The sequence below is a fragment of the Aptenodytes patagonicus genome, chromosome 1, assembly GCF_965638725.1.
Source record: "Aptenodytes patagonicus chromosome 1, bAptPat1.pri.cur, whole genome shotgun sequence".
In the NCBI taxonomy this organism is placed as follows: domain Eukaryota; kingdom Metazoa; phylum Chordata; class Aves; order Sphenisciformes; family Spheniscidae; genus Aptenodytes; species Aptenodytes patagonicus.
Window position 1 is genome coordinate 202,656,015 of NC_134949.1, and position 22,995 is coordinate 202,679,009.

General features: G+C 37.4%; 1 protein-coding gene across 12 annotated transcripts in view; it reads right to left on the reverse strand.

Annotated features, from left to right (window-relative positions):
• FRY (FRY microtubule binding protein) overlaps positions 1-22,995 on the reverse strand; it is a 258,690-nt gene that overhangs the window by 115,972 nt on the left and 119,723 nt on the right. For all 12 annotated transcript variants that reach the window (XM_076364288.1, XM_076364287.1, XM_076364289.1 and 9 more), the window contains 6 exons: positions 13,627-13,680; positions 5,113-5,252; positions 3,039-3,129; positions 2,555-2,634; positions 2,357-2,437; positions 534-702 (listed from right to left, as the gene is read on the reverse strand). In XM_076364288.1, the coding sequence (XP_076220403.1) occupies positions 534-702; positions 2,357-2,437; positions 2,555-2,634; positions 3,039-3,129; positions 5,113-5,252; positions 13,627-13,680 (615 nt within the window). The remainder of the gene's footprint in view (positions 1-533; positions 703-2,356; positions 2,438-2,554; positions 2,635-3,038; positions 3,130-5,112; positions 5,253-13,626; positions 13,681-22,995) is intronic.

Here is a 22,995-nt window from a genome sequence, read left to right on the forward strand (position 1 = left end):
GGCTCTCAAACCAGGAGGGTACAGAATGCACCCTACAGGAAGGGGGGTGAAGGAGTGGTGGAAGGAGACACATCCAAGGGAAATTCCATCCAGCTTTTGCCTCAATTCTTTGTCTCTTCCTCTGTGTTTTTCTCTATCAGAAGTTCCTCTCCTCTCTAGCAACTATGTCAAGGGTGGAAGATTCACTTTGGAGGCAGTGAGCAGCTAGGAAGACATAGCTGGGCAGGGACACAGGGCAAGGAACAGCTGTGGGATGGCAGGGTGGAAGGTTTGGGGTCTACAGAACCAAAACTTTTTGTTGGAGGGTGAGATGTAGGGACTAGGGGTGTAAGGCTGATGAAAAGTTGGTATGGAATGATACACTCCAGGGACTGGAGACTGGAGTGCTGAGGTTCAGAACAAACAGAAAGTAGCTGTACATACATTTATGTGGGAATGACATATGGAAAATCTCCTGGAGTATTACAGGAAAGATGAAGGGGAGCCAATTCTAAAAGGTCTGGGAACCACAGTTATATACTTAGGAATTTTACCTGCATAAACTGAAGAGAAGCTTCAAAGTCCTCCACAGGATACATCTTAATGCGAAAGAATTTCATTCCCATTATAAGACTGATAATGCTTTGAACTACATATGGGCTTTGTTCTTTATGCCGTAACTCTTTTAACTCCGCCATGAATTTCTTCTTTACAGCAGGAAATCTATGAATTCACATTGGTTAGTTACAAAGAAGTATAGATTCATATTTGAAATGTATTGTGAGGTATATAAATGGGAAAGAACCTAAAGGAGATTCAACCTCAGTTGTAAAATACCATTTCAGTCAGTATGTGAAGAGATTTCTTTTTGTTTGGTTTTCTTTCACTTCTGATAAACTCAGAAAAGAAAACGAAGTGTACAGCCTGATCTTAGTCCCTTTGGATAACCATATCTTCCCAATTATTTTCTTACCACACCCCTCTTTTACGTAAGAGCTAACAATATCATTAGAATAATCCCCTCACATGTTTTTAAAAAATCCAAGATGAACGATAGTTTTCTTGTCAGTACATGCAATGTTTTCAAAAGAAAATGCTTAAATGATAACCATGAAAATATTCAGACAGGCTATTCCTCCCTTCAGGGTTTTTCTAATAGCCATTACAGTAACACTTAAGCATTATATACGACAATTTGGGATGGGGTGGTCTGTGACCATTTTTGACCCCCCCAAGAGTCTACTGGAGGTGTCTTTTGAGACACACTGTCCATAAAAATAACATACAGGAAGATCATCCAACAGGATCTCCTGTCCTTTTTGAGACAAAATGAAAAGAATGTCATTTTCATGGGCAGGTGTAGCACCTAACAACCTGTTATCGCCTCTGACAGGGAACACAGGAGAGTTGAAAAAAACAGGTTGGCAGGAAGAAGTCCTTCAGTGGTAGTAACATCTTAGCAAGGCCCTTCAGAATTGGAGGAGAAAAACAGTATTTATGGAGAACAGGTATGTTTTGTCTTTGACAGGCAACTTCAAGCTTCGGATCCAGATGACACTTCCCCTTTTGCCTTTGACCCAGCCAATTTAGAAGCCCAGGTAAGGCCTTAGCTGACGTCTGTGAAAGTCATATGATTTCCAGGAACTCAAACTGGTTTGCCTACATCAAGCTAAAAAAATAAGTTTGGTTAAGTTGATTGGTCTTTTAGAGCAGACTCGCTCTCAGTAACACCAAGAAGTCAGGAGACAGAGATCACTGACATGGATCCATGTTGGCGCAGTAAATTTCACTCTTCTGCTTAGTTTGTGTGATAGGCATATGATGAGACATTATATAGGGTACATGAGTTTCTGAATCTGTCTGCTTCCAGATTCAAAATTTAAGACCGGACTCAACAAAGTGTTTTCTGTCTTTACTGTGCCATCTGCACTAAGAAGTGCAGGATGAAGGATTCAGAAGCAGTTGCATTAAGCTCTAAATGGAAATAACTGCAGAAAAAATTTAAAATGTTGCTATGTTGGAGTATAGCCATTTTTAGGTTTGCCCAGCTAGAGAAAAAATAGCATATAGAGAAAAGATTAATTAAAATAGCTCTCTTCAGCCCTTTGGGCTTTCCACAGTCGTCATCGCTGAGATAAGAAAAATAATGCTGCTGTAGTCTAGTTGAATTTATTCAGTGTCACTGGGCTAGATGCAGAAAGTCTGTGATTCCCTAGAGTTCTACGCTCTAGAACACTTGGATGAACAGAGGGCCAGTGAGCTGAAATTATTTATTTCTACACTATCTTTTAAGAAAGCGAGAAAATCAGAACATTCATATTCTAAGCAAGTAAAACTTCTCAGATTTCCATTATATATGGTATTCAATTTTACTTACTTTGCTTGAGCTAGAACACCTATTACTTCTGCATACAAATCTGCAACAATGTGCATATTTCCAGTGTTAGGACCAAGGTACCTAGCAAGAGACAAGAAAGAATTCTTGGCTGAGAAAGCATCCTGCTTAAACCACTACAATTCAAAAATTCAGCAAATAATTTTTTTCATAGAATTTTTGTGTGAAGAAGAGCCTTACCCTTCTTTGTATTTAAAGTGCTTGAAAGCCAAGTTAATAACATCATGTACCAAACTGTCTATTACTGGATGAAGTGGAATCTGAAAACACAAAGTAAAACATAACCGGTACACATATATTACACTTCAAGCTGCATACCTTAGTGCTTGTATTACTCCTGGGTATCTTCCCTACACAAATATGGTATCAGCTGACACAGCATCTAGCTAACAAAACACCTGAAATGAGCCAGCCATTTAAAGTTTATTCAGTATTGAAGAGAAATACTTTAGCTCCAAAGACTTGGCAAAGCAAAGTCTGTATGAGCACAGAATACTACGTATCCTACAGGTGCAAGAAAGACAGCAATAAACAAGCATGCAGGGTGTATCTCATGTTTTTATTACACTCTTAAAGACGGAAATAGAAAGAAGAATCCTAAAATTAGGTTGTATTGGTAATTTCCATCATTTATTAGTTAATTAATAATTTAAGAACTCCATACCTGTTTCAAAACTTCTATTAATACTAAAGAAAAAATAAAATCAATAGCCAGATCTCTTCTCTCCATTAAATAATCCCTCTGCTGTTCATCGCTGCAAAATCAAAACAGGAAACACAATATTTAGGAGATGTGTCGTAATTCATATTAGATGCCTTTCTCATTTACACAAATACAGATAACAGGGGATTGTGTTCTACTTTTTAAACTGCAGTCCAGCATTTCAGAAAGTAATGCACTCATATGCTCTATAACATCTGAGACAAATAGACCAAATCTAACTTGTTACTTTCACCTTCTTTCAAATAGTTAAAAGTCGCTCTCCATTTCCTCCCTCTTTTTTTCCGGTTTAAGATCAAAACAAAACTTTCCCAGGAAAAAAAACAAAACAAAACCATGGAAACTTTCGGATTCTATATTCTAACAAATGGATTTCATTTCAATTTCCTTGCTGATGGCACCATTTAGACAGTTCTCAATTACACTTTGGAGACAAACGTAATAAATTATTTTGTGCTATCAAGTTCATATTTAGACTTGTGATGGATTTTGAAAAATGCTGCACAAGTACCGATGGAGAATTCATAATCAAACTACATTCTCTTTTTAAAACTGTTCAGTGTTATTTTTTTAACTTTGTCATCACTTGTCAAACATTCAAATGCATTCCTTGTGCAGAACAACAGAGGAATAAATGTCTGAGGTGAGTAGCTTGCAATACAAATACAAAAAATATCCATTTGGATCACCTGATCAGTTTCAAACTGTACTGAAAAGTTAACATGAAATAAACAATACTTTTTAAAAATTAAACATTAAAGGGACAGTTCTGGAGTCTGTTTGAAGCAGTTACCACTGATTTCAGTGAGATCTTTGTTTGCATAAATTCAGCACAATTCTTATAAACATTAGAACTTTAGTGATTTCAATTGTATGTGCCTATAATAAAGCATGCACTTAAGAGTTCTGCTTGATCAGGGATGAAATAAATTATTTGCATTTTGGTTTTCTTGGTTTCACATTAACTGGAGAAAGGACTGGTTATACATTCCTTCTGTAACACTATGAATTGACAGAGTGGCCTTGGTTCACTGCTACGCTGACTTTCAACTAGATTTTGCATGGAGTTCCTGAAGACATCTATTTACGAGCAGGTGGTCCTCTAAAAAGTTGAGAGAAAGAGGCACTTCAAGGCAAGGATTAATCTCACGCAAAAGCAGACATCTAATTCATGAATCATGCTTTCATATTGCCTACTTCCACTGACATAAAGAGTCTGGAAGAGTCTGATTCAGGTCCATGTCTACCTTGATATTCTAAAACTAGCTCCTACCCCTTCATTCCAGCAACTATTGCCTTCAGTAATTACTGGATTATAATGTAATCCTAATGTGAAGAATTGCCTATGCATTTCCAAGCACCAGGTCTGCCAGTGTCGATTCTCCTGCTGCTTCATTAACGTGTGTAAATGTAGTACCAAAGTATTCAGAAAACCAGTAAGTTTGAAGAATATACCTGTACCAAATCGTCAGACCTCAATACAAACAAAGACCAATGTGTTGCCTTATCACTGAGGAACTACTGATATGTCATAAGAGATCAATATATTTGTTTGGGGTCTTTATTTTTGTTCGCTTGTTTGTTTTAAGAGCTAAGTCAATGTTGCTAAAGCTCTTTGACTGATTCACAAGTTTTTGGATTGCAGATAGATTTATGTGAAATTTCTATGACTAAGCAGAATGCTGTATAAAAAAAAAAATCCTTCCAAGTGTCACAGAATTATAGCCTGCTCACATGAGTAAAGAATACAGACATAGTTTATACAAACCAATATTTAAATGACATTACAGCTTCCAAAACAGCAGTAAGAAACAGTGTTTGAACTATCAGGAGCATAATTTTAAAGACACAATTACTCCATCCATCTAGAAGCTGAGAGAAGAGTTCCAGGAACAAGCAGAAAAAGATGACAACAATTTGCAAATAACTGTAACCTCACAAAAGCTGATGGGCAAAATGTAATATATTTTACCTTAGAACCTGTCAATAATGTCTGCATGCATATTCAAAATCATACCTTTTGGATTTAGTACTGGTTCTTGGTCTGTACTCATGAGATTCATCTTCTATGCCATTCTGTCTTTTATACCAATCAAACAAAGTGCGCAGGATAGAGGGTAGACAATATTCTGAAAGTGAGCTCATTGAGCTTATTACCTATGGGGAAAACACAACAAATCAACAAATCAACTGGTGTTCAAGTTTCCCCTCCTCCTTAAAAAAAAATACTAATTCAATGGTTAGGCATGTTCTTTCTTGTTTTCATCTCATTTTCAAGATCCATGGTATAAGCAGTAACTTAATATTCTGGATTTCCTGTTGAAACATAAGCAGAAATACAATAATGGGCTGTATGTTGATAGTGTCTTTCCATTTGTGATACTAAAATGCATTAAAATTGTGTATCACATCCTACAACACACCAGGAAATGAACTAGTTCTTCAAGGGGCTTATTTTTATTTGTTGCACAATGTTGATTTGAGTTTGAGCACATTATAAGGAAAGAAAAAGTGATGAACCAGAGGTACTGTCTCATGCGTTGTGTCTGACTGCTGGATGCCTCTCCTGAAGCTCAGAATGTATTGACAAACCCCACAAGCTCTGCAATGATCTTAACCAACTGAACGTGCAGATGCATCCATCTTACTATTAGGCTGACACACCCGATAACTTAGACTTTTATATATAGGAAAATATTTAGTTTCCCATGTCTTTGTGTGCACAAGTAAGTAAAACATAGTTTAAAATTATTCCTTAAAAGTTCCTGATTAAACAGCTCTAGTGGCATATTGGAAAAGAAGATTACTGATCATTTAGTATAAACTGTGTCACCAATTACAGAAATGTTACTGAACATGTTACTACTGAACTATGACTTAAACTTCCTATTACAGGAAACCATAAAGCTGCAAAACATGAAAAGATCAAAAGCTAGGGTGAAAAAAACCCCATTATTATACAAGAGGATTATATATGTATTGCAACTGAATGTTCACAGCTATAGCATTTGTGTACATTCTAAGAAAACAGAAAACAACTACTTAAAATAGGAATAAATTACTGATCTGGAGATTTGTCACCACCTCAAGATCACGCAGGGCTTGATCCTGTGAAGTGCTGAGTGGCAGGAGCAAAGTGCTGAAGTATGCACTTCGTGTCAAGTACATCGATTATTGTCATTAACCCTGCCAGGTTTATCCATCTGCTTAAACTTAAACCAGCACGTTTAATGCCTTGTGTAATGTCTTGTGTAAGACCAAGCTTGTGTGAAGTCTGTGACTAAGACGAGCAAAACTGGGAGACTGAGCACCTTACATAAAATTCCCAAATGTTACTAAAGCCTTAAATGACAACTTTTGTGGATGACAGTTAGTTTAGATCAGTAACTCCGATCTCTTTTGCAGCTTTTCAGCCTCAGAATTTAACTAATTGACAGTGATGTTGTGGTCTAAAGTTAATGAGACACTTTGAGGATAAAGTATTATTGTTTTGATTGGATTCAGGAATTATGGCCTAAAATTAAACACAGAACATTAGAAAGCTATAACAACCGCCCCTGAAAAATAAAAGTTTCTATAAAAGTACTATTTTAGGAAAGCTTTCAATCCAGTGTTTCCAATGTGTTTTATTACCTGAAATATGAAACAAGTTGCTGTGGAAGATGGCACGAAGGCACTGCTTGCAGCAGTGACAGGAGGCCTTTCATGAAGAATTACTACAGCAGCCCTGGCTCAATTATACCAAAGCCTTCAAGCGTAAGACTTCAGGTAAATACTTAGAAGGCATGAATCACCTAGTGTCAGTGCAAACTATTCACTACCAACTCTGGGCGCTTAGACATTTCAATCACTTCTCTGTTGTTTTCCAGAAGTTCTTCTGAAGCTGGCATAATGCCGGTTGTTAAATATGAGATGCAGTGAAAAAGGGTTTGCCGGGGAAGGCTAGAATAGACGTAAATATCTTTTAAGAGATCACAATATGTAACTGTAAGTGAAAAGTTATTTCAAACAGGTCTTCCTGCATGTTCACTGACATGTATCAATGCTGTTCTCTAAATCCCAGCTACACAATTTCACTCACCACAAAAAGTCAAAGTGATTCCTGTTAAATCTCCTCAAGCCATACTTTCTCTGCTGAATTTACAGTGTGTGTCTTTAGTAGGGATAAAAGGTCAATATAGCTTTTTTTTAAATCCTTCTGTCATTGCACTTTTAAGACAGGAAGGAAGGGTGGACTGCGCAAAGACCTGGCTCTCAGGGAACAGGAAAGGAGGGAAGTCTAGCCAGCGCGTTGGTTACTCAGCCCTTTCATTTACTGGAAGTAAGTCCAGGAGTGAGATGAATTCTAGCTCTGTGCTGCTCCTGAAAGGGAGTGCACAGATGTACAAATATGTCCTTGTTGCACAAATGATCATGTTCTTCCATCATAAATGAACTACCTACTGTATAGCTGAAGGATAAGAAAGCTGCACAAGTAGGGAGCTGTTTAAAACTTGTGTTCACAGAGCATTAAATATATTTTATGTAAATGCTTAATATTTATTTTGGACTAATATGTAAGAGTAAATTTAATGAAATTCTGCCCAGATAGTTTGCTACAATTTATATACTTTCATAAAAGTCTTGCTATATTGTCAAAATACAAATATAAGAAAAGTTTCCACTAACAGCAGATAGATGCTGATTATTTTTTTTATGTCACATACGAATTTCTATGTGCTTTAACAGCAAATATATTCAAAAATGCATTCAATTTCTAACAGTATCATTGACTTCTTGGCTCTGCATTTTTTTCATATACCGTATATGTCAGTATGTATGTTAAATGTGCATTTTATTGCCATTTTAATAATGCAGAATTGCAGTACTTCATTTTTGCATATTGTTGGTTTATTTTTTGTAAATCCATTATTTGCACAGTGTCTGCATATTCTGTCTTCAAATTGTTAATGTGTAGATTCCAAATAATGGACATTAGGAGTGAGATTTTACACTTTCTATCAATGCTACTGAAAGCAGAATTTGATAAAGTGTCTTAGCTATATTTAGGATACCCATAGCCATGCAATTATGTCTTCCCTTCATTCAACGTTTTTTCCACTTCATGTATGTCTGTAACAAAGCCCCGTAACTACAAACAATACAGATTCAAGGAAAGTAACAGCTGCAATGAAATCCTTGCTCCTTGAAATCAACAGCAAAACTCTCATGGACCACAGTAAGACCAGGATTTCACATGCAATATATGAAAATAAGGAGATAAAGTTAACAATTCCTATTCCCAATACTCTAGACTGGGGCAGGGGGAAGGTGGAAAGGTGAACTGCACTAAGCTCTAATCAAAGCAGCTACATGCTCTAGTTCCGTTGGACCCTTTGAGACAAAGTATTTTTTTTCTGCTAATGATAGATTTCTAGATAAGTCAACTCTAATTGAAAAATCTGTAAAATGAAACATTAGGAGCAAATAGTGCAGTTGTGTTTCTGTAGATCTCCTTTCATTCACATCTCTCTGTTCTAAGCATTTTTTTGGACAGTGCTATGAAGTTAAATGTCCCTGGGAACTGTTGAAACTGGTAACTATTAAGTTGGACTCACTCATTTATGGCCTTGGTTTTGTGAGTAAAGAAACAGGATTTTTTTATACCATAATTTTGTAGATGGGTAATTTCACCTAGCTTGCTTATACATTAGCAATGTATATAGCTATTTTACTGCCAGGATAACAGTTTACATGAAAACCCATTTATTTCTAGTGTGCAGCAAGTTCAATTCTGAACGTGTTACCTTTAATTTTGCCTTCAGATTTACTTCTTTACACACTGCTTCAACCCAAACCTCTGATCAGGAGCCAACGGTTGGTCTATGACCCCATCACCACCATTTCTTATATTTCCTCTATCATGTGCCCTTCTGCTGGTGAAGAAGGACAATGCGTAAAACGCAGGGAAAGGGAAAACACAAAAGGGGCCAACTACAGTGCTACCGCAATGATGATGATACCATTATTCCCTTACTACATCTAATAAATATAATATTAGATGGGAATAATTATCAGCATGTCATTTACCACGTTTAGCCTGTTATGAAAAAGGGACACAATCATTAGTATGGTGCTTAGTGTGTTATTTATTTATATTTGTATTTTCCACATTTTTTATTATTAGATTTTTATTTTCCTTTTTTTAGCTTAACCTATTTTTTGTTTTCATCTCCTAAAAGTATGTAAAACATTAAATGTTTTTGCTTTCCAATCTGTATTCTCCAACCTAGTGCACTTTAAGAAGAGAGTAGTATAATTAAAATGAGCACAAATTTTTGTGCAGTTTATGCTGAAACTCTTGCAACAGGCACCTCATATAGACAGTTTCATATGAAAACTAAGTCTTGCTGTTAAGTTTTCACTTCCATGGCCAACACATTACATTAATTTTGTATTTTCATATGGAAAAATGTCTGCAGGTTGGTCCAAGATTACACAGTGCCCTTTTTCTGCCTCCAGTGTTTTCAGTTCCCAGAACATTTATATACAGTGGTAAGAACAGAAGATACTTTAGTAGGGGCTGAGAAAAGACTAATAAAAATGTTTCCTTGGGTGAGGATAAGCCTTTTGATCTTTTCATGTACTGCAACTTTATGGTTTCCTGTAATAGGAAGTTTAAGTCATAGTTCAGTAGTACTATGTTTAATAACATTTCTGTAATTGGGGACACAGAGCATGCTAATGCTGGAGCAATAATGCTCTTTGCCAATAGGCAACTAGAGTTGTCTAATCAAGAACTTTTAAAACATGATTTTAAATATACTATAAAGATATTTAAAACCATATGTAAAAACTATATAATTTCCTGTATATGTTTTCTTTACATACATGCACACCTAAAAAGGAAAATACAGTCAGTGTGAGGAATCCAGTTTGTTAGGTTAATGGTGAGACGTTCTGCAAGTCAGGATAAGTAAGATTACTTCATACATTGCTCAAGATACTGTTACGAGTTTGAGGAGGGTGATGCAATTGGCAGCCAGACAGAGCCCATAGGACAATACTGTCTGCCTAACAGGAGGCACTGACGCTACATCCATACGGAGAGAAACAGCTCTGCCTGTGCACAGTCAGGTCCCTAGACACTGGATGCATCACCACCATCACAACTAGCATTCCTAAAATGGTGTTTGAGAATGGGCAGGAAAAAATGCTGGCTCTCAGAGAGCCAGAGATAAAGCTGTTTAGAGGCAGTAAGCAATGCTTTCAGAATTGTTTTAAATGGTTCGGGGGTTTCAATGTTAAACTTGATGCTGATTACTCTGGGTATCTAAAGTTCCATTCTGCTCATTGTAAGTTACTACAAAGGGGGTTTTTTGACTGGTTTTTTCCACCTCTGAAGCCTCCTTGCGAAAGGCAAATTTTAAATCAGGTCATGCCTTACTTTTGCTGCTTTTTAATTTACAGTTAGAAGATGCAGCTCAGATATTTTAAAGTGACTAGTGACCTGGTCAGTTCAGCATCACCTATCAATTTCACTCAAATTGAACAGAGATAATTTTGATAAAGTCAAAAAAAGAAAATTAGGTTCCTTTGACAGTGTGTCCTTTTTGATGCCTTAAAATTATTAGACACCCCTTGAAAATGTTTGTTCATGGGGATTCTCCCTATTTTCCTCCTTCATTTCTGTAGTAAAAATGTCAGGAATGTCATGTGTGGCCTTTCCTGTTTTTGCTAGATAACTTTATGTGTTCCAGGAATAAATACCAAAGCTTTCCACACCTTATCTGGAAGGGAGAAGCAAGGGATTATCAACCTGGTCTTCCTTCATCCCATAGACTCTTTAAATATTTGAGTTAACTTAAAAAATAAAACTTAAATGGTTTGACTTAAAAGCACGTGCTCTCTTACTTGGATTTCAGTATCATGTGGAATCATGATCTTCAGAGTTTTCCAGGTAGACCACACCTTCATTTTTAATATCAGCAAAATTATCCATATTTTCGTGACAACTTTATAATACTGACATGTTATCATTTGCAAAACAGCTTTATAACACTGAGATGTACTGGCCTAATCTACTGAGTGAAGCATGCCAAGTAAAGAAAGACTTCTTCCTCTATCTTCCTGTCTCTACTCTAGCTGAGTTCTATCAAATCTCTACTGTGTATTACAAATTTTTGAATGAAAATCTATCTACAATTTAGCCAAACTAAAATGATTTCTGTAAGTATGAACCATGTTCTTGAAAACAGGCTCATCAGCCAGGTACATTTCAGGTTCCGTCTCCCAATCACAGGCATACATCAATCCCAGGAGCACTACAACATCTCAAAATGATTGTGCTGTTCAAGCAGAAAACAATGTGAAACCTGAAAAGGGAAACATTCCCAACAACTCAGGCTGAGGCAGAGAGGTAGTCTGAAAATTTCAATCTGAATAGTTTGTTTGGAAAATTTCAAGGAACTGAAAACAAGGTTTTCTGACAGGACGCCTAAGGCAATCTCAGCTCTATACTTTTCTATCAATTCTACACATAGATAGGACTCTAGATATGCAGTTAGAAATATATACAAGTGTTGTGTATATCAAAATTTGCCTTTGTTTTTTGTCTGCATCTGTCTTTCCCCCCTCCAACATTCAGAGTAAATTGCTACAGTAGGAAATACACGGTTGTTTCACTCTAGGAAGCATTCGCTGTTCTCATTAATTGATCTTGACTTAATTGTTCAATTTTCTGATACTTACAAATAACTAGGAGAAGCATAAGTCTTCTAATTCTTCCTTGTAAAGAGCCACAATTTGCTTAACCATGAATATTTAATCAAATCATGGCCACCCATTATGTGTTTGTTTAATATACTGCAGAACAGTATCACAAGGTTTGTATATGGGTGGCTTAATTTGTTTTTCTTTCCCATTTATGTGTGACACTCTTCCCACAGGAAGGAAAATATATATATATAAAATTAAGGTCAGAATACCACAAAAAATGTCATTAGGCAGCTAGGGAGCACTCACAAAGCAGCCTCCTTTAGCCTACAGTGGCTGGCTCCCTTGTGGGCTCTCTCTGTGGTCAGCGAGGCAGACAGGGAGCTCCCCAGTGCAACTCAGAAGTCCTACCATTCGCCTCCTGCTCTGAACAGCCCTCTGAGCAGGCTACCTCTCCCCAAAAAGCAGCTACAGAATAACCTAGAGAGCATCACTTTGTCAAGCTAATATTATGAAGCGAGCCTTTGTGAACACCAGTGGGGTCTCACAAGGTATCTTTGCTTCTGGTGCAATGTATCTAATGTTCCAGAAAACACAATAAATGTGTTAAATTCCTCTGAGGTTCTGAAGTCCTACCCATACCTATCTCCTCTCCCAAAGTTAAGTTAATCAATATGGTACCTGCAGCTTATGGCATTAGCCACAGTTGCTTTCAGAGTTGTTACTGTTGCTGCTGCTTCTGCTATGTCTTTCTGTCCTGTATTTCTGGCACCGCTGGCAGCACAATGGTGCGGGCAGCCGTGGAGTTAGCAGCAATGGCGACAGCAACGACAGCTGAAGCAGGAATGGCAGAGCAGCAAATAACTTTGTTGCTTATGATACACCTTGCATTTATCCCTCCTCTTTGTTGTGAGTGAGTTTTGTGAGTTTTGTCATCCTTTATGCAACTTAAACTCTTTAGCACCTATCTTTCTTTATTTCAAAACAGGTTACTTATGCAGGAATTTTTTCTAGATACTTTTTTTTTTTAAGAAACAGACTGCTGACAAAAATTAATTCCCTTATACCATCATTAAAAAATGTGTATATTGCTGTTGGTTTTATTTTTATACTTGTCCTATGTCACTTACATAATCAATTTACAAATCTAATGCCAGATATAAATTTCATTTTATTAATTAAAATTTTATTGTTTTATTAAATGAAATCTAATTAATGATATAAATTCTATTTTAGTTTTTAATTCTTTTTCCCTGCCAACCGTTTTTCTCTAATTATTATTTACCTTGTCATATATCGGCATTTATCCTGACAACTGAATTTATGCTTAATTTTAAATACAACAGGTTGGCTCAGCCTATGTCAAGTGCAGCATACATTTACGTCATACTGGGTCACAGCTACAGAGACAAAACTGCAATGAGACTGACAGCAATAACAATGATTCTAAAGGCCCTCATATTAACCATAAGAGAAACCCCATAAAAGAAAGATTGGGGGCCATGTGCCTGTTTCAAAAACCAGATATTCTGGAAAGATACAAAGTTTGCTTCGAAACCTCTATCAGGGGAAACAGCCAGGAAATAATACATGTGCCTAATACATTGTAAAAAGCACGAAGTTCTATGGCAAAAAAATACTGAGCTTGAAAACAGTGGAAAAATCCTCCTAATTTAAAAACAAGAATGGTTAGGCAAAGCACTCATCATTCTACTAAAGTACATTGAGAGATACTGCTTTTGCAGTATTCAACGATAGTATAAGGCCACTAGACTGCTCTCCAAGTATTTGTCTTACAGCCTGAGGAATGGAAATAACATAATTTCAAGTGTCTTACTTGATCAAACTGGGGGTCTTCTCCTCGTTGCAGAGATTTGGTCAGTGGTTTCTCCTAAAAGAAAATATATTAAATATGTATTACTTCAGAGCAATACTATGATATATTCTATCAACTCTACTATTATTTTTCTGTTAGATTTTTGCTCACATAATTTGTCTCCTGACCAGTTTCATGCTGGAGATGCTGTTTGTTTCATATGCAAAGGAGACCTCTGCATATGACCTAATACTGACAGAGTGTCTTTATGTCTTTAGTGTTTTTCCAAGAAAGAAAAGGATTAACCATTTATTACACCTGAGTTACTTGGTGCTCACACTGATGATAAATTCTTTCAAAATCCTAAAAAGCACCTGGTGTTTCTTCTAATACATAAGCAAGGAGCTCTATTTAGCTACATGATATACCTTTGTGTTATAATACTACCAGGCAATACAAACATGACCATAGATACAGTGCATCATCCAGTGCATACTGAAGGAAAGGTGATTTTAGAAGAATCAAATACCATAGAGTTCATTTTTAAGGAAGATAATTGTGGAAAAAATAGCTGTATTACACACACACAAAAACAAGGTGTTTTTGGAACAAAAGCAAATTTTCAGGACACGTTCTCAGAGTACCTAGGAAGGCCAAGGAGAACTGCCCAACTCAGAAAGAATCCCCATGTGTGAACATCCATTCACCTTTATGGCTTTTTTGCCAAGCAGGCGCAATTACTGAGGCATGTAGAAGTACATAGTCCCATATTCTAGATATACGCAACAGTATACAAGACATGAATCTCCTAAACCACAATGAAAATAAACAATACATGAAGGCAGGTGACAGGCTGAAAAACACGTCACCGTCACAATTCTGCACTGAATTGTACTACTGTGCTGGTGTCTGAAATGTGCCACCGTCTTATTCTTCTGTAAATCATGCCTCCTTCTTCTTCTACAGCTGCAAGATCGGGGCTCTCCCACCAGCTCAGTATGAGATTTTCTGTTCAGCTTTCAGCAAACTGTTACACTCATCAGCATCTGTTAATGTATCAGGCAAAATACCATCACTGCCGGGGGATGTGAGATGCAAAACAAAGAAATCTGTAAAGCTGCTGAGATAATGGAATGGAAAGACTTGAAGTGGTCCAAAGATTTCTCTTATTTAATGTTTCTCTCTGGAGAAAATGTTGTCCAGTATAATCTGCTGACTGATTTTGAAATTAATTATGCTGATCCACTTGTAAGGCCAGCTGGCAAGGAGCTGGCTGCAGAGTGACAGCAGTATCCCCTGACTACCTACCAAATAGAAAAATCAACAAAATGTTTTCTACTGAGTCACTGATTTATCCAGGACAGTCATCAATACTTTTCATTGTTATCTCTAATGTCTACAGTGACTCCTCCAGGTTACATTAAGGGCACAGCAACTATTAATTAGAACTTTATGACAGATTATTGGTAATGAACAGAGTAAAATCTTGTAGCCCAGAAGCAGACACATGACACCACCCCACCTGCAGTCCTCCTCCTCCTCAATGTGCGGTGGCCTATTGCCGCACACTGAAAGGGACAGCAGATAATCTTTCAAAAGTAGTGTTCAATTTATTTAAAAGATTCTTAAATTTTCATGGGTGCTAGACTGAAAATTAGTGCAGGTTAGGAAAAAAACCACCCCAACACAATCTTTTCTTTTATTAAATTTCTGATTCTGTTACAGAAGGCTTGTGTTACCACAGAGACATTTCTTAAAGTCTGTTTCAATAAAAAGGGCTTTAGCATCCAGAAACTTTGTGTTCCAGTGCCCAACACTCCAATGCTTGGCTTTCAGAGTAGTACCTAAAATCCTGCAGAAATGCATTCAGTGTTTCAGGCAGAAATGAGGTGTGGGATTCCTCATTATGTGCTTATCTGTAAGGTGGACACAGCTAAATGAGACAAGAAGTGCCCTGGGAACCCAGGTCTGGAACTGCAATCCTGAAAAAGTCCTAATCACCTGTTGCCTACCTATGGAAGCACGCACACCTCACAAATACTTCAGTTTCTTACGATGATGTTCCCCAGGGACTCTGTTTCTAAGTTAGTGAAGATCCCTCCATTTTGACAGGGCCATACAACTCATCTCTTGCACTCTCACAGGCAACTAGACCAGGGCTTCCCAAACCGTGGTACATTCACCTAAAGAAACCGTTCACAGGCCATGCAACAGGCTTGGCTGCAGCAGAAGGCAGCCCTGGGATGGAGATCAGCCAAGGACACCTAGCAAAAGCCAGGAAGGATTCTGCTGCCTTAACTTCTCAATGTCTCCAGTTTAGGGCTTTAACTGAGACCTTTTTCTCCCCTTCATCCCATCCTGCACCTACTGCTGTTCTTGCTGCTTCCCTTCTCCTCGCGCTCTTGCCAGGCAGCAGCTGCTGCTGCAGCTGTCTCTGCCTCTTCTGCATCCCCCTGTTCGTGTTGCTGCTGTTGCTGCTTTTTCCTTGACTTTTCCAAAATAACGGCGCTGCCACTGACTCTGCCTGCAGCGACTGCAGTGATGGCTCAGCCCGGCTGGACCCAAGCTGTGCCCGTGAAGCCAAGTGTCTCTGCACATACTCCCTGTTCCGGGAGCAGGGTGACCACATCAGAGCAACTCATTGTACCCCTGCAGTGAATGGCAATAACCTCAGAAAATTATATTTGGGGCTTGGAGATTTGAGAAAACTCAAAGTAGAAGTTACTACTATTTACTTTATTACTAATGATGAGTATGAATAGGTAATGAACTGAATAAAGATGAAGGGCCAGATACAAATATGTTTTTTGGTGTCTAAGTGCTCCTTAAATAGAAAAGGATGATTGCTTGCATGATGAGTGTAACAAGTGACCATGTCAGGAAGACACTGCTGAGTAAATTCAAAGACAGCTCAACTACATGCAGGTGCTTCAACTGTCCTTTGAAAACCACATTTTCTCTTTATGCAATAGATAATTTCTTTTCATCTACTGTAAACAACTTGCCTATTCTATATAACTTAGTTCTAATATCCTCAGAAATCTTACCATTTCATTTTATGCGGTATTTTCAACATTGTTGCTATGGCAGCTACTATATAAAATATATTTATACTCATGGTAGACATTTTCATTATATACCAAAGGTTCAGGACTGGCAAAGACAAGGTTAAAACGTATAATAAAGTGAAATTGCCTCTGAGTAATAGATTCCATAGCAGTCTATTTACCCTGGAGATATACTTATTTAGAACTTTTTAAAAAAATATTAAAAATGTTTTCCAGCCTCAAGGCACTATTTTATTTTTATTTATTTTCTTGCCCACCCAATTCAGAACTGGCAAAGAGGCTCTTTTATATTATGAGTTGACTCTGTTTGAGTCTCTGCAGCTATAATACATTCTACAGAAATGTCTTCCAAATCTTGGATGAATAGGTAGGCTGAATTTGGAGCCAAAGCCTACAACCACAAAATATGAATAAAGAAAGTTTTGATTAATCTGAAAGAGCCCATAGCTTTCTGGGCTACAAAAAACATCAGAAAATTTCAGAAGCATGGACTCTCAATAATAACATTTCCATTTTTAATCACTAAGCTAAACATCCTTATTTCTTGTTTGAATTGCTGCCTTCAATTGTATACTCTGTATTTATTCACGCTGGAAACTCCCATGATATGAATACATGTTAGAGATAAGCAGTAAAGATTAGCAAAGACAATTTTGTATTTCATATTTGAAACTACTGTTTTTCAATAAAACTATCTAAACTTTTTGCATCGCCAATGCGTACAAAATGCTCACCTAAAAATTAATTTCCTTCCTCTGCCTCAGTGCTGTTGTGAAAACATTAATAGAATATAATAAAATAGAGTATGTTGAATATGCAATGTCAAATGTATATTTTATCACATTTGCATGCACTAACTAAATGTAATATTTACAATTTATCTAAAAAATAACGTATCAGTCAAACCCCCTATTCACATAGACACACTAAAACATTTCTCCAAAGACTGTCAGCTACTTTTAATGGTTAATATATTAATGCTTTTTCAGGGCTGCTACACAAATATAATTGGGTAAATTTACACAGGAATAGCTTTTCTCGACCACCTGTCACAGAACTGAGTGTTCAGGGAAACATGAAAACAAAAGGATGTTGTAGTGCCTATTAAGCTTCACTATGTCACCATGTTATAATGATATATAATGCCCCTTAAAGTTATTTCGAACCTCAGCAACCATTAGGCACGTTATTCCTATTGAACTACTGAGCTACTGAACTGGGTACTGTATTACTGACTGAGATAAAACCCCTCTTTTTATAAGAGCATGGAGGATGCAAGGATATTTTGATACAAAATGTAACTTTTGCACTGCATGCTAAGAAGCAGCCATACATACTCTACTGAGTAGTCTGCTGGGATGGAAGAGTCACCAAAAGGAAATAGCAGAAGAATGGACCTTTTCACATAAAATGGAGTAGGCATAGACCACATTCAACTACTACAGCTAAAATATATATATAAAATGCATGTAAGCACGTTCTTAAGAACCAAAAAATCCCCCAGTGTAATTCTTTCCTGCTTATGATGAATCATCACCTAAGCCCCAAAAGAAATAGAACATTTTTGTATTATATTCTTTTCAGCAGGAAAGGAAGGTGGTGTTTTGTAGGAAAAGGTCTGCTCCAAAAACAGCTTGATCAAACATGCCAAATGTTTAATTTTGCCATTGGTTATTTTGTACATACAAAGATCGGAAAACGTATCACTGTCTATCTTGCACTTATGTGGTGTGTAAACCATTATCTGTATCATCTAGGAGAAAACATCATGATGCCAATTTGCTTCTGAAGGCTGGGCATGCGAAACTATTCCACAGAGGAGCACCTACCCTTCAGATGCAGCTGACTTACCAGCCAGTTGCCTCTGAAGGGGACAGTTTGTCTGTCTGGTCCCTGCCTCCATTTCGGCTGTGTGCTCCTGCCTCCTCCCTCCCAGAATGGATCTATGCTGATCCTGCACTGAGCAAGTTCATGCAGCTGAACTCACAAGCATTTACTTCTGTTTTGCCCTAGAAAAATGGATAGAACAGTCTGTGGTCCCATAAAAAAAGCTGTTGCACTGAAAATAGTTCTGAACTTCTTAGGAAATAATTTTCACCTCTTATTTACCTTTTTACTATTTGGGAATTCCCACCACCACCCCAGGAAGCCTAGTTAATTTATAGCTAAGCAATTAAGAGAGCCAAGCTTTTTGACTCAAAAGCAAAATCTGTTTACTCTGATAGTCTCCCAAATGTCTCCCACCTGGAACTTCTATGAAACAGGCAATTAGTGTCCTGTTTTCACAACCGTTCTGTGCAAGTCAGCAGGTCCTCATGCATAAAAATATAAATTGCCAGTTCAGTGGATGACAACAGAATCTTTGATTTATCTTGTTGCTCTGCTCAGCGTCAATTAGCTGCTAGATACCTCCTTTACGAGACTGTGTCAGTGACCATGGTACACAGATAGTAAAATAAACAGAAAAGGGGATTTCCTTTATTAACCTTTGAAATTCTAAGCGTACACCAAAAGGAACTTCTAAACGCAAACATAATAAAAAAGATATGATAATATAGCTTCAAGAAAACACCAGAACTCTGCATACGACAAAATTAGAAACTCCAAAAAGGATTAACTTCATGTAACTTCTGAAAATCAAGTAAAAAAGCAATGCTAATTGTACGTGGTATTTCATATGGCAAAAAAAAAGCGTATTTCAAGTGGCTATGAAATATACGTTAAAATATTCTACATCTCCCATAAATTTTTATTTTAGCAAACTCAGGTCAAAAACCTACTTGTCATTACAGTTACTGCATAAAAATAATGAAAGGGGCATGTTTAGAGGACAGGCTCAGTATTACTCAGTCTATTCTTTCTTCATGCAATTGCTCTTTTCTTTGTAACAGCTCTTCTGTTTTGTTCGCATGGAAAAGGATGTGCCCAGTACTACTGTACTGCTGAATACAAAACTGTGTAAGAAAACATCAGATCAGCTTCAAGTACCGGTTTTCACGCACTGGCTCTGATTCTCGCCTCTCTGGCATCCACATCTTGCACTGTTCTGACTCAGTGATAGCTTATGTCATCACATCAGGTATTACAGGCTAATTTTTGTCAGATTATCACATTCTCTGCAAAAGGCATCTTTTACCTATGCTGTCTACCAACAAAATTAAAATGTGGACACTCAGAAATTTTGGTCATGACAGTGTTTAATTTGAAGTAACTGATGTATCAGAAAAAATGGCGAAACAAGCCAAAGAAATAGCAAATTAATTTTCAGTACTAATACTACACAGAAGTGCAGTAAATTCCAAGCAGACTGAAGAGACAAGCAAACCCACTGAATTAGAGATTGCTTTCCAAGCTATTAGATGCACAGTGCAAAAATTAGCACTGCAACTTTCCCAAAATAACATGGAACTTAAGAAAAAAAACTCACAAAAAACAAACATTAAAGTTTTCTTTCTTTCACTTACCTTGAGCAAACAACTCAAGGACTCTGACATTCTTACCTGACCAGTAAAAAAATTCCCAGACATGCCTTCAACTCAGTGTTGATAATAAATGGTTACAAACTTTAAACAAAGGTTAAGTGCTGGTACAGATATACTGGCAACTGCAAGAAAAAACCCAAACGAAAAACCTACTGCTCTCAGCATTTCTATCTTCTCTAATATTTTTCCATTTTGAACTAAGGTGCTTTCTTGTAGGTAGGAAGTGAAAAAATTCCTTTTACTAAGGTATTTTAAGCCCAAATAAGCTGATGGCTACCAGTGGACCAGTTCCGGAAGAAGTATTTTAAATACATGCTTCTGTAAAAAGTTCAAAAGAGTACTAAGGATGACTTTACTGAAATTTGAGGTAGACTCTACCACAAGTGAGAAAGGAAATTTTATTGGCCGTTTATTTTCAGAGTTTCATGTTAATAGGAATGCCTTTTTAAAATTGTAACTTAATGAACACATCAAAATCCTCTGAACACATGCAAGTTGTAAGGTCCGGGCTAGTATCATAATACTTTCCTTGGTTTTCCCTGATTTTAATTACTCCAGTACTACAGTGTACAGAAAAAGAGGTGAATTTTATAACCTGTAAGTTTGATAAATTTAAAAAGAGCATCTAGAAACGAAGTGTGGACACAATGTTGACACCCTAATTCCATCATAGACCTGTGTTAGTAGACTGACTGATTCTGACTTAAAAACTTCCAATGTAAGAAGGTAAAATTTTATTAATTGGAACCTAATTTGCTGGGGCAGGGTATATATTAAGTTTTAGTGGCATCCTTACTTATGATGAAAATTCATGAAGGACCATGATGTACAGCTTGGGGAAGGGCTATGAAGTTAATATAATGGATTAACTAAGACAGTGCTCATTGAATTTTATGTACAGGATTGAGTTTATTAGTAGTCCCAAATCCAACTTATGATTTACATGGGTTAAGTTCAACACTATCGATATTCTCAATTTCTATGCCTACAATCAGTTATTACAGATGCAGTGATTTACACTCCTAAAAGAGTTATCGACTAAACTGGTATTTGACTGTAAATTTGAATATTCAAAAAAACCCTAAACCATTTTAAGGCAGGCATTGTTAAACTAACTAAACCAGTATTAATGAAATGAGAAAGGCCTGTTATAAGAAGCAGCAGTAATAAACTGTTGCAGAGTTGGAAAACAATATAGTTATTACATTGCAAAGCCTGACTACAGCAAGACACAAAAAAAGACAGGGTTTTTTGCTTATGTGATGCATTTTCTTCAAGGTGAGTAAGATATATAGGATTTACTTCTCAAAAACTACTGAAGTAAATACAGACTTCTATTGTTTGTGCTGAGATCCATTACAATGCATTTTCATAAAAATGTTTCTCCATAACAGGAACAAGGACATGCTCAAAATACAGACACCCAGAGCAAGACACACTCTATAAAAACACTGCTTCCACCTCGCTCTCAACATGAAGCCAGGAACAAGGCTTTCTGGAGTCATACTCTAATAATTAATGATACTTTGTATAAGGCTTGAATCAAGAGTGGTGTCATGAGAAGCAGTATGAGAGTCCAAGATCTTTTATCTATGAGCCTGTGGGACTGGAATAAACATGATGCTCTGAAAAAGCTTTTGATACAGTGATTTGTATGTAACTTATTTTTAGCATTCTAAAAACAACAGACTATGAAGATCTGGACTTCCACATCCATGTTAAGACCTTTGCATGAAACTGCTATTCAAAGCCCTGTTTCAGCTGTTTACCAAAGTGGTTCAGCTAGGCACTCTTCATCAGCCAACACCCGTATTTAAAAAAAAAATAATAATTCAGAGGTATGCATATAATAATCACTTCTATGAAGAGAAGGTTTTTGTGACAGCAGACTTCTGTGAAATAGAAACACTGAAGGATCCAGTGGTAAATTAAATAGATTTAGGAGACAAAGTCATTACAGTCAAAAATATGTAACTTGAACAGTACTGTTCCCTCCTTTCCACCTCTGACATTACTTCTGAGAGCTGGTGAAGAGGATGAGAGGATGCTCTTCCCTGACCTTGATGTACCCTGGTCATTTGGTACATCTTTGTTTCCTAAACAGAGAAGTTAACCGACATTTCAACCCTATATGCAAAGAGTTTTACACCAACTGATTATGATGAGCAAAGTTATTTCTTCTGTGCAAGAAAGACACGGTAGACAAATGCAGGAAGTTTTTTTTTCCGGCACAGACTGGGGGATGTGCAGCTTCCCTCTTGAGCTTACCACGTTCTCTGAGTTATTACAAGAGCGCTGTCCTCACCTTCAGTCAAACCTCCTGCCCATGGTGAGAGCAATGCTACAAGGATTTAGGGGGCCTCCATATTCCAAGCAGTGGATGAGGTTCCTTCTTTTAGTACATTTATATGGAACTGGTAAAATGCTATAAAAACAGGGAGGTTGGGAAGGGTGTGCAAGTTTCCCACATTTGCGAACCTTGGGAATGAAAATACAGGATTGGAAACAGACCTCTGCTAAAAGGTACAGCAGAGTAAAACGGAGAACGCCTGTCTGGATGCAGACATCCAGAATACCCCACGACCAGGCAGGACAGATGTCCTACCAGCTACCGAGTACTGAGACATGGCTGCATGAGACAGAGAGACTCGCAGTTGCTTCTGATACAGAACTGCCCATGATCCCACTCTTTCCCAGCATCTTAACCTCCATGGGAAGCACTAAGCAGGACTTGCTTCAGTTACGGCAAGGTGAGCTGCTGAAGTGCTTACATGACTTTGCTGGTGTCAGGGCCCAGAAGGGCCAGCCGCAGCAGCCGGGGCTCCCCATAGGGACAGCAG